This window comes from Somniosus microcephalus, chromosome 1, assembly GCF_052327205.1.
Source record: "Somniosus microcephalus isolate GS21.2 chromosome 1, FLI_Smic_1.0, whole genome shotgun sequence".
Classification (NCBI taxonomy): domain Eukaryota; kingdom Metazoa; phylum Chordata; class Chondrichthyes; order Squaliformes; family Somniosidae; genus Somniosus; species Somniosus microcephalus.
In genome coordinates, this window is record NC_140987.1 from 254,750,108 (window position 1) to 254,761,490 (window position 11,383).

Genomic DNA, 11,383 nt, shown 5'->3' on the forward strand with positions numbered 1-11,383 from the left:
CGCTTCCTCAACTGAGACACCTACCAGAAGCATGGGAGGCCTTTTTTTCCTTCCCCTCTTGGCATTAGAGGACCTCCAGTCCCATTCGTGAAATGACACACGCCACAACTGCAGAAGTTGCCATCAGAAATTTTATTTACAATAACCAACTGATGGCATTTTAAAAATAAACACAACATTTCACTCAAGTGACTACCCTTGTGACTATTAGTGCTTTATTTTCCTCTTACGCGTGCTCCTATGTAGTGGTTCCCCTGTGACTTCAGCAGATGTGGAGGCCCCTTGCTCACTTTCCTGCAGCTCCTGTCTCGACACCTTTGGCGGGCGTCTTCTGGGATGGCCTGTGAGGGCTCGCCAGCAGTCTGCTGCTCCTGCGGCTGTGCAGGGGTTGAGAACTCTATCTCTGTTGAGTGTGGACTCCGGCGGGGCTCTGACCGAGGGCTCTGCAGTGGCATGGAAGTGTGAGCGCTTGGAGAGGAGCCCCCACTTCCTTGCGGTCTGCCACCAACCTCCCTCTCATGGGTCAGGTCCCCCTCAGTGCCTGCAAGTGGCTTGAGAGCACCTTGCTGCACATCAGGGGGGCCATGGGGACCCGTATCTACAATGGCTGTCCTATTCAGAAGGACTTCCATGAAGGTCTGGTTTCTCTGTTCAATAGATGCCCATCGCTCCTCCAGAGATGTCAGTCTATTCTGAACACTCACCATGTTTTCAACACTCTGGCAACTTAGCTCCTCCATCCTCTCCTCTACTGTGGCCATCCTTTCCACGGAGGTTGCCACCCTTTCCGTGGTGATGCATTCATGCGCCAATGACTCCACAAAGGCTCTGCTCATGTTCGCTATGGACTCCTCCATTCGCTCCACACTCGCAGCGACCCTAGAGACAAAACCTGCCAGAGACTCCTGCATCTGTGCCTGGAGTTCCATCACCTCTGATCTTACGGATGAACCGAGAGGCAGAGGGTCGACATGCAACGAGGACTCTCCACTGCTGTCCCTGTCTCCACTATTTGCTGATGCTCACTTGTGAGCTGTGATACACCAGGTGACAACTCTACTCTATGTCCCGAAGGTCCCACCGAGGTGTGGGTGTCTGCGCTGGTGCTGGGTGTGCTTATTGCTGATGACGCTGCGCCCTCAGAGGTTGCAGATCCCTCTGAGGAGTCTGGCTGCTCAGGCTCTTCCTCCTGCAGAGTGGGGATGGGGGCTCTTGATGGTCCTGTGGGGGAGTCAAGGAAAAAGTTAGAGATGCGATGCCAAGGTTACATGCACATTGCATTCTGCAGATGATCATAAGTCCATATGATGTAGCTTCAGAATCATTATCAGCGACTCATGCAATGCCAATGAGAGAGATGGAAAACTATTCTGTCACCAGCTTGCGGGGATGCTCCTGCCTGTCCTTCCCCAACGTCCACATCTCGGTCAGCCCCGGCAATCTCCAGGACGCCTTCCTCCCAGGGGGTGAGCTGGGCTAATGAGGGCGGCCCTCCTCCTGTCCTGGCTCGCTCTCTCCTGTTGTGAGCTCTCTTTTCCTGCAATGAGGGAGACAAGTGGAGGTTGAGTGAGAATGAAGGAGTGAGTGCAGAGATTGCATAGCATAGATACTTAGAAACATAGAAGATAGGAGCAGGAGTAGGCCATTTGGCCCTTCGAGCCTGCTCCGCCATTCAATGAGATCATGGCTGATCATCCAAATTCAGTACCCTGTCCCTGCCTTCTCCCCATATCCCTTGATCCCTTTAGCCTTAAGAAATATATCCAACTCTTTTTTGAATATATTTAATGAACTGGCCTCCACCGCCCTCTGTGGCAGAGAATTCCACAGGTTCACCACTCTCTGGGTGAAGAAATTCCTCCTCATTTCAGTCCTAAATGGCTTACCCCTTATCCTTAGACTATGACCCCTGGTTCTGGACTCCCCGGCCATCATAAACATCCTTCCTGCATCTAGTCTGTCCAGGCCTGACAGAATTTTATAAGTTTCGATGAGATCCCCTCTCAATCTTCTAAAGTCCAGTGAGTATAAGCCCAATCGACACAATCTCTCCTCATACGTCATTCCTGCCATCCCAGGTATCAGCCTGGTGAATCTTCGCTGCACTCCTTCCATGGCAAGAACGTCCTTCCTCAGGCAAGGCGACCAAAACTGCACACAGTACTCAAGGTGCGGTCTCACCAAGGCCCTGTACAACTGTAGCAAGACATCCTTGTTCCTGTACTCGAACCCTCTTGCTACGAAGGCCAACATACCATTTGCCTTCTTAACCGCCTGCTGCACCTGCATGCTTACCTTCAGCGACTGGTGCACAAGAACACCCAGGTCTCTTTGCACTTCCCCTTCTCCCAATCTATTGGGAGAAGGAGACAAAGATGGAGTGAGGTTGCAAGACCAAGGGCCCTCCCTGTGTGTTGTCAGTTGTGTTCAAATCATCAGAGTGAGAGGGAGTGTGAGGGCTACATGGTGGCATAGTTCTGTGAATGTGAGCATAGAGAGAGAGGGAATGGGTAAGGGTGCATGGATGTGAGTGTCTAGTGGGATGTGCAGGAAGAGATTGCTAAAGCTGAGTGCTGGTGAGGAAAGGCAATGGGGATCAGATTGAGGGTGATGGAAACATTATACAGTACTTACTTTTCCAGTGCGAAGAATGTCATGGAATCTTTTCCTGCACTGCAACCACGTTCTTCGTGTTAGCCCCAAGGAGTTGACTTGATCTGCCACCTCTAGCCACACAGCCTTGGTCTGGCTGGGAGGCCTCTTCCTCCCTGAGGAAGGGAAGAGGACCTCCCTGTGGGCCCTAGCACCATCCAATAATGCCTGTAGTGAAGCCTCATCAAATTTGGGCGCAGATCTGGCCCTCCCGCTGGCCGTTCCTCCTGCAGGCTCCTGTGCCATCTTAATGTGGAAGGTTGGAAGCCTGCAGAGGAAGCAAGGCTTGCTGTAAACCTTAAAAGCAGCAGCAATGATGACGTCATATTCTGCGACTTTCTGACTGGAGATACTCAATTGCCAAGGCTTCCCACACGCAGGAAATCAATTGGCCAATTGTGTTAAATTTGCATCAATCTCACAGACCCATTTACAATCGTGTCAGAATCACTAAATTCGGGGAAACCGCCATTTCCCCGCACCTGAACGAAAATCGACCCCAATTTGTGTGTACGTTTTACACAGAAGTTTTATTAAATGGTATCATTTCATGTGTGACTTGCTAGATAGGTCTAAAATGTTGCAAATCACGGTTGAGTTGAGTGAGTGAGAAACAGGATTCACTCATAAAAAAGACCTTATTTTTTTGAGAAATAACAACAGAAAATGCTGGAAAAACTCAGTAGGCCAGGCAACATCCGTGGAGAGAAAATAGAGTCAGCGTTTCAGGTGAACCCTTTGTCAAGAGCCCTGGTTCTTGCAATCTCTCACACACACACACACACAATTTATATAATGGCCCAGATCTTGCTGGAGTGGAGCATCTCACGCGTGCCCCATTAGTTAGACTTTTTCCTGCACCTTTCCAGCTCAAATTTTTTTTGCTGTGTAACTTGCTGGGAGTGTGAGCTGATAACGGCGCGGCCGGGGCAGCGGGGCAGCTGGGACCTCGGTGAACGACAGAACCAACAGTCTATCTTCCTGACCAATGAGGTTTAACGACTGATAAAGAAACAGGAATGACAGAGAATGAAGTAGGGTGAATTAGAGTCAAATCAGGTACAGAAAGAGAAATACAAAGAGGGAAAGATTGGATTAAGAGAGAGAGAAAAGAGAGAGAAAGGAAAAGTAAGATAAAAATGTAAAAAATTAAAATGTTAGGTTTTTTAAATCTCTTAAGAACAATTCACTTCCTGAAGGAATGAGACTGCACAGTTTAAATTGTTCCCTTTCTGGGCCAGAGAGGTAGATTGACATTACATTAACAATTATCACATTGTTAAAAAGGTATTTACACTGTTAATTACCAGAGTTAACTTTCTGCAGCGAGTTTAATGGGCAATTAATGTGCAAGTCCAGCAGGTTCTTAAAAATAACGGGGAGGCTAAGGGCGAGATACCGTTTGTGTGAGGCAGTCGCCGGAGCGACGTAAATCGACCAGCAAGTTCTGGAGATTTGCAGTTCACAGTGAATCTCTTCATCCCCTGAACTCGCTGGCGGATTTCATAAAATCATAGAATCATAGAAACTTAGAGCACAGAAGGAGGCCAGTTGGCCCACCGTGTCTGTGCCGGCTCTTTGAAAAACAGCTGTGCTTAGTGACGTAAGAAAACTACTAGGCACTTGGTCTAAGCATTAAAAAAAGCTTTAATCAACTGTTTTACAACATGGAGGTCTAGTTGTGTCCTTCACTAGTTCCTGTTGAGAATGTCCTGCGCAAGCTGGGCCCGTGCCCGAATATTTATACTCTCCCTGGACAGCGCCACCTGTAGGCTGCTCAGTATTATTTCATAAGTCTTTCTTCCATGAATGACTGATTCATGTCACTTAGTAACTGCATTAATAACGGCATATGTCATTAACACACTGTTATTGTTCCAGCAAGATATGACCGATTATATTTTTATGGGAGGGGTATTCAGTTTTGGAGCTATATTTGTGCTGGCCGATGATGATCCTTCACTCCCCTCAATGCCTGGTGATGTTCACATTGAAGGAATAATGATTGTAAAGTCAATAATCAGATGTGGCTCAGTTGGTAGCATCCTTGCCTCTGAATCTGTAGGTTGTGGGTTCAAGTCCCACTCCAGGGACTTGAACACATAAAGCTAGGCTGACACTCCCAGTGCAGAACTGAGGGCGTGCTGCGCTGTCGGAGGTGCCGTCTTTCAGATAAGACATTAAACCGAGGCCCCGTCTGCTCTCTCAGGTGGACGTAAAAGATCCCATGGCTACTATTTCGAAGAAGAGCAGGGGAGTTATCCCCGGTGTCCGGGCCAATAGTTATCCCTCAACCAACCGGTGGTTGTGAAAGGCGCTATATAAATGCAAGTCTTTCTTTTCTTTTTTAATGCAAGCTTATCTATTTTTATATATCTTTTTTTGGGGGGGGGGGGGAAGTTCATCAAGTTGCAGATGCCTAGTGCTGGGGATCTGATTTGTTTTTTCACTTTATGCCTCTGCTAGCACCAAGCACAGGTAAGGTGAAGAATGAAGCTCTCCCTAATCCTCCCCACATGCTGCTACTTTGGTACATACACGCAGGAAGTGTGCATCACAGAATTGCGCCTTCCCAGCACGCGATTTCCTGTCCATTAGGTTTAATAGGTGAAATCCGTCGGCTGCAAGTGAGCAGTTCTGTGGCACACACATCCCAACGATTCAGCGCGTAGGAACTTACTGTTTCTCAGATCAGTCACTCGTATTTCCACTGGGTGAGATTGAAAGGAACAAAGAACTTGTATTTATACAGCGCCTTTCACAACCTCAGGGTGTCCCAAAGTACCTTCCAGCTGATGAAGTACTTTTTGAAGTGTAGTCACTGTTGTAAGGTAGGGAAACCATCAGCCAATTTGCGCACAGCAAGCTCCCACAAACAACAAGGTGTCAGGTCTGCCAGCGCTATCACCAGCATCACCGGGCACACCAGCAGCAACAACAACAACACCAGCCATCTCCACAATCAACTGATGCTGCACAGGACACAGGGCATCAGCACCCGATCACACTGCTGCCCAGGACGCCAGGGATGGCCTCACCATGGCCAGATTTACTTTACTTGACGCTGTACACCCTCGATGCCAAATGATGCGCCAGGTTGACACCACCCCACACCAACACCAACACCATAAAGCATCCCTACAATGCCCAAGCCGTTCCTTTCACACTCATCACCATTGGGGGGGGGGGATGTTATGTCTCACCATTCACTGCAACTCACTAAGCCACTTCCAAAGGTGCACAGAGATCTGTCGAAGAACGCAGTGTTGAAAGTAAAGATTTCAATGTTTGACAGCACATTACCAGAAACTTCACATGAACATTGGATAAAATACCCAAGTGCCTACCCTTGTGTGTTGTTAGCGGTATGTTTGCACTAGGATGAGTGTGAGGGGAGGCGAGTGAGATGGGGAAGTGATAATGTAGATAGAGAGGGATGGGTGGAGGTGCAAGGTAAGTTGGTGTGAGTAAGAATGTGCAGGAGTAGGGTAGGGAAGGCAGAGTGATGGGGATGTGATGAGTAGTACGGCAGGATGAAGTTGAATGTGGCTTTGCAGTAACATTTTGTGATCTACTGAGATCATTGAAAGGTTTGCACCACTGCAGATTGGTCCTCCTGATGACATCCCTGCTTGTGTCCTCCTGTGCAATGTGCAACCAGGCTGCATTGATCTCCTGGGGAGGTCTCTTCCGCCCATTGGTTCTCTTCCCTGCGTGCTGTGACCCCGTCCATAAGCATATGGAGGGAGTCATAGGAGAGCCTTGGTGCAGCTGTGCACCTCTGTGCAGTACTTGTCAGTGCTTGCAGCACCTCAATGCTGTAGAACACTGACAGCACAACTGTCAAAGTAAATTTAGACATGGCCCCTTTAAGGAAACCAGCTGATGACGCGTCATCAAATGACATCATCAGACCCGCTTCCTTTTAATTGGCCGGGAACCTCGCTGGGCGGGCTTAACAAGCCCAATCATCGTAAAATCACTTCAACAGAGCGGGATGGAGCTAGCAGCAGGGTCAGGACCTGCCGCCGCCTCCCCCGACCCGCCTCGGTAGGCGAAATCGCAGCCAAAGTCTCTGGAGTGGATCTTGAACCTTCTGACTCAGAGGCAAGAGTGATACCCACTGAACCACGGCTGACACCTAATTCTGACACTGGTTGCCAATTAGTGCTACTAGAAGGGTCTAAACTTATTCCATGGTGGACAGTTACAGCTGGAAGAGGACAAATACTTTGATCTCACCCAATTGGTCTGGATTCAAATGAGGAATAATGTGATGTAGTTTATAGTGGTGGTTTTATTAATATTTTTCATTGCCAATAGTTGCACAGATACTGGCAGTCAGTGTGCTTCATGTGATTGATGTACCGTGACTTCCATAATGAAGGAATAGCGATTGTAATCTAATCTCTGCAAGTATATCGAATAACATGTAGCAGTCTATTGCCAGAAAATAAATTCATAGAATCATACAGCACAGAAGGAGGCCATTCGGCCCACCATGCTTGTGCAGGCTCTTTGAAAGAGCTATTCAATTAGTCCCACTCCCCTGCTCTTTCCCTATAGCCCTGTAAATTTTTCCTTTTCAAGTATTTATCCAATTCTCTTTTAAAAATTGCTATTGAATCTGCTTCCACCACCCTTTCAAGCAGTGCATTCCAGATCACAACAACCCGCTGCGTAAAAAGAATGTTCTCCTCATCTCCCCGCTTGTTCTTTTACCAATCACCTTTAATCTGTGTCCTCTGGTTACCGACCCATCTGCCACTGGAAACAGTTTCTTCTTATTTACTCTATCAAAACCCTTCATAATTTTGAACACCTTTATTAAATCTCCCCTTAACTTTCTCTGCTCTAAGGAGAACAATCCCAACTTCTCCAGTCTCTCCACATAATTGAAGTCCCTCATCCCTGGTAGCATTCTGGTAAATCTCCTCTGCACCCTCTCCAAGGCCTTGACATCCTTCCTAAAGTGTGGTGCCCAGAATTGGCCACAATACTCCAGCTGAGGCCTAACCAGTAATTTATAAAGGTTTAATGTAATTTGACAGTCACCAAACATGATCAACACAATATAAGGTTGGGGCTGTGTGAGGTTCAAGTGGTGGTCTCTGGGAGTTTCCCTCTCAGGTTTCAATGAGGAAACATTTTTTTATGCAGCGAGTTATGATCTGGAATGCACTGCATGAAAGGATTGTGGAAGCAGATTCAAAAGAGAATTGAATAAGTTCTTGAAGGGAAAAAATTTGCAGGACTATGGGGAAAGAGCAGAAGAATGGAATTAATTGAGTGGCTCTAGTAAAGAACCGGCACAGGCATGATGGGCCGAATGGCCTCCTTCTACATAAGGAATAGGAGCAGGAGTATGTCATTTGGCCCCTCGAGCCTGCCCCACCATTCAATAAGATCGTGGCTGATCTTCTACCTCAACTCCACTTTCCCGCCCGCTCGACTCACCTGTAGCTCAAATATATGTCTATCTCCGCCTTGAATATATTCAATGACCCAGCTTCCACAGCTCTCGGGTAGAGAATTCCAAAGATTCACGGCCCTCTGAGAGAAGAAATTCCTCCTCATCTCCGTTTTAAATGGGCGACCACTTATTCTGAAACTGTGCCCCCTAGTTCTAGATTCCCCCACGAGGGGAAACACCCTCCCTGCATCTACCCTGTCGTGTCCCCTCAGAATCTTATATGTTTTGATAAGATCCCCTCTCATTCTTCTAAACTCCAATGAGTATAAGCCCAACCTGCTCAACCTTTCCTCATAAGACAACCCCTTCATCTCAGGAATGAACCTAGTGAACCTTCTCTGAACTGCCTCCAATGCAAGTATATCCCTCCTTAAATAAGGAGACCAAAACTGCACGCAGTGTGTAGTGGCGCTCCGTAGTTTTCAATATGCAGCCACTGAGCTTTAGCTTTGAGGCTTTTAGCAACGAGTAGACGCGTGTCAAAATAAAACGTTCCAAAACGTAACTTTGTCCATTAAATGTTTACTGTAATACATTTCAAACAGGATTTCAAAGTAAAACACATTTAAACACGGTCAAAAACTGTATTGCTCCACAGCCATCAAAGCTTCTACCTTTCCTAGCCTCGTGGTGCTTGAACTGTAAAAATGGCTGGATATATCATGTGACAAGCTTAAGGACTATACCATTGGAGCAAGAATAAAGGGGGTCTCTCAGACTATACTATTGGAACAAGAAAAGAGGGGGTTTCTCAATACAACAAGTCAGTCAGGTAAATTAACTATATTATACTAGAATATGCATCAATAATAAACAAATGTACATACATACTGCACTATAATATTTAACCAATACTTTAAGGTATTTTCTTTCTTCTTTACACTTTCTTAAACTTTCATGACTCTTACGTTCCAGCCCCTAATTGACTAGGCACATGAAGCATAGCAATTACTCAAACATTCTTAAGAGTCATAAACTAATGAGTTCAACATATCTATATATATAAAACAGTATGTCTCTCTGTCTGTCTCTCTGTCTGTCTGTCCGGCTATACAATCAAAAGTTATAGAGCGTACCTACACATATGTTATATCAAAAGAAAGCTTATCATTAGGGGACTCTCATAGGCATATTTACTTTTTGGTCAGACAAAAATTGTGCCGATGGTATCCAAAAAACGTTCAAAATTCCGCTCATTATCCGCTCATTAGCATCGAGTGACGTGAAGGTTGACCAATCGTACAGTCGAGCGACCCGACGGTCGACCAATCGCTGCGTCACGGGGGCGGGTTCATTGCGTGTGCGGGCGGGCCATCCTAGAGTTGAGTGACGTGACGATTGACCAATCCTACAGTTCAGTGACCTGACGGTTGACCAATCGGTGCATGTGTGGGCGGGCCTAATGCTTCTAAGTTGAGGTGAGTGGCCGCCATCTTGATTCCAAACTCTTCATTTCTTTTTCCCACTTTCTGCGCGTTTCTTTTCAAATCTAGATTTCCAGCAAAAAAAAAGTTGCTTTTAAAACACAAATTGTTTTTTAAAAAAGTTAATTAATTTGTAAATCTTTTCTCTAACCTCTATAATTTTCCTACCTTTCACCGTTTTTGCAGGCAGGCCTCGAAGCCTGGGCCTCTGTTGCCCAGCCACGCCCGAGCTACGCACCTCCCGTCCTGCTCAACAAGCGGCCCGCGATCGCCGCCATCTTTCTAAAGGCTGGCGGCGCGGGACTGAGGTGAGCGTAGCCATCGCCGCCATCTTAGTAAAGGCGGGCGGGACGGGAGTCAGCGCACGCGTCAATGTCGGCCCGGAGCACGAGCGAATCGGCGGTCTTGAAGCTGGCTCGGGCGGGGGGCGGGGCTCGATGAGGGCGGGAAGGGGGGGAAGGGTTACCCGGCAACCGGGCCCGGCCCTCTCTCACAGCCTCAAGGCGGCTCACGCCCGTTCCCGGGTCTTGGCTCCAGCGCAGACCCAGCCGCAATCGGCGGTCTTGAAGCTGGCTCAGGAGGGCGGGGCTCGGGAGGGCGGAGAGTGGGGCTCGGGAGGGTGGGGGGCGGGTCTCGGGAAGGGGGGAAGGTTTACCCGGCAACCAGGCCCAGCCGTCTCTCACAGCCTCAAGCCGGCTCACACCCATTCCCGGGACTTGGCTCCATTTGCGGCCGTGGGCCACTCACCCTCTCTCTGCTCCTTCCCTCTGTCTCTCTCTCCTCCCCCTCTCCCCCCTCCCTCTCCCCCTCCCTCTCCCCCCTCCTCTCCCCCCTCCCCTCTCCCCCCTCCCCCTCTCCACCTCCCCTCTCTCTCCCCTCCCCTCTCACCCCCTCCCCCCCTCCCCCTCTCCCCCTCCCCTCTCTCTCCCCCTCCCTCTCTCTCCCCCTGCCTCACCCTCTCTCTCTCCCCCTCTCTCTCTCCCCTCCCTCCCCCTCTCTCTCCCCCTCCCTCCCCCTCTCTCTCCCCCCTCCCTCCCCTCTCTCTCACTTCCCCTCCCTCCCCCTCCCTCCCCCTCTCTCTCTCCCCCTCCCTCCCCTCTCTCTCTCCCTCCCTCCCCCTCTCTCTATCCCCCCTCCTCTCTCTCTCCCCCCTCCCTCTCTCTCTCCCCCCTCCCTCTCTCTCTCCCCCCTCCCTCTCTCTCTCTGCCCACTCCCTCCCCCTACCTCTCTCCCCCCTACCTCTCTCCCCCCTCCCTCCCCCTCTCTCTCTCTCCCCCCTCCCTCCCCCTCTCTGTCTCCCCTCCCTCCCCCTCTCTCTCTCCCCCTCCCTCCCCCTCTCTCTCTCCCCCTCCCTCCCCCCTCCCTCCCCCTCTCTCTCTGCCCCCTCCCTCCCCCTCTCTCCCTGCCCCCTCCCTCCCCCTCTCCCCGCCCCCTCCCTCACCCTCTCTCCCCCTCTCTCTCTGCCCCCTCCCTCCCTCCCCTCCCTCCCCCTCTCCCCTCCCCCCTCTCTCTCTGCCCCCTCCCTCCCCCTCTCTCTCTACCCCCTCCCTCCCCCCCTCCCTCCCCCTCTCTCTCCCCCCTCTCTCTCTGCCCCCTCCCTGCCCCTCTCTTCCCCTCATCTCCCTGCCCCCTCCCTCCCCCTCACCCTGCCCCTCCCTCCCCCTCTCTCCCCGCCCCCTCCCTCACCCTCTCTCCCCACCCCCTCCCTCACCCTCCCTCCTCCCTCTGCCCCCTCCCACCCCTCTCTCTCCCCCCTCCCTCCCCCTCTCTCTCCCCCTCCCTCCCCCTCTCATCTCCCCTCTCTCCCCCTCTGTCTCTCTCCCCCCCTCCCTCC

At 50.1% G+C, this 11,383-nt stretch overlaps 1 protein-coding gene across 3 annotated transcripts in view; it reads left to right on the plus strand.

Moving 5' to 3' along the window:
- LOC147124728 (protein ENTREP2-like) overlaps positions 1-9,904 on the plus strand; it is a 132,310-nt gene extending 122,406 nt beyond the window's left edge. The window contains exon 5 of one of the 3 annotated variants that reach the window (XM_085992264.1): positions 9,736-9,904. In XM_085992264.1, coding sequence (XP_085848390.1) covers positions 9,736-9,861 — 126 coding nt within the window. In that variant the 3' untranslated portion in view covers positions 9,862-9,904. Of the gene's footprint in view, positions 1-8,723; positions 9,115-9,735 lie in introns of those variants that run through there. The other 2 variants (XM_085992247.1, XM_085992256.1) reach the window with 2 other exon arrangements.
- The last annotated feature ends 1,479 nt before the right edge of the window (positions 9,905-11,383 follow it).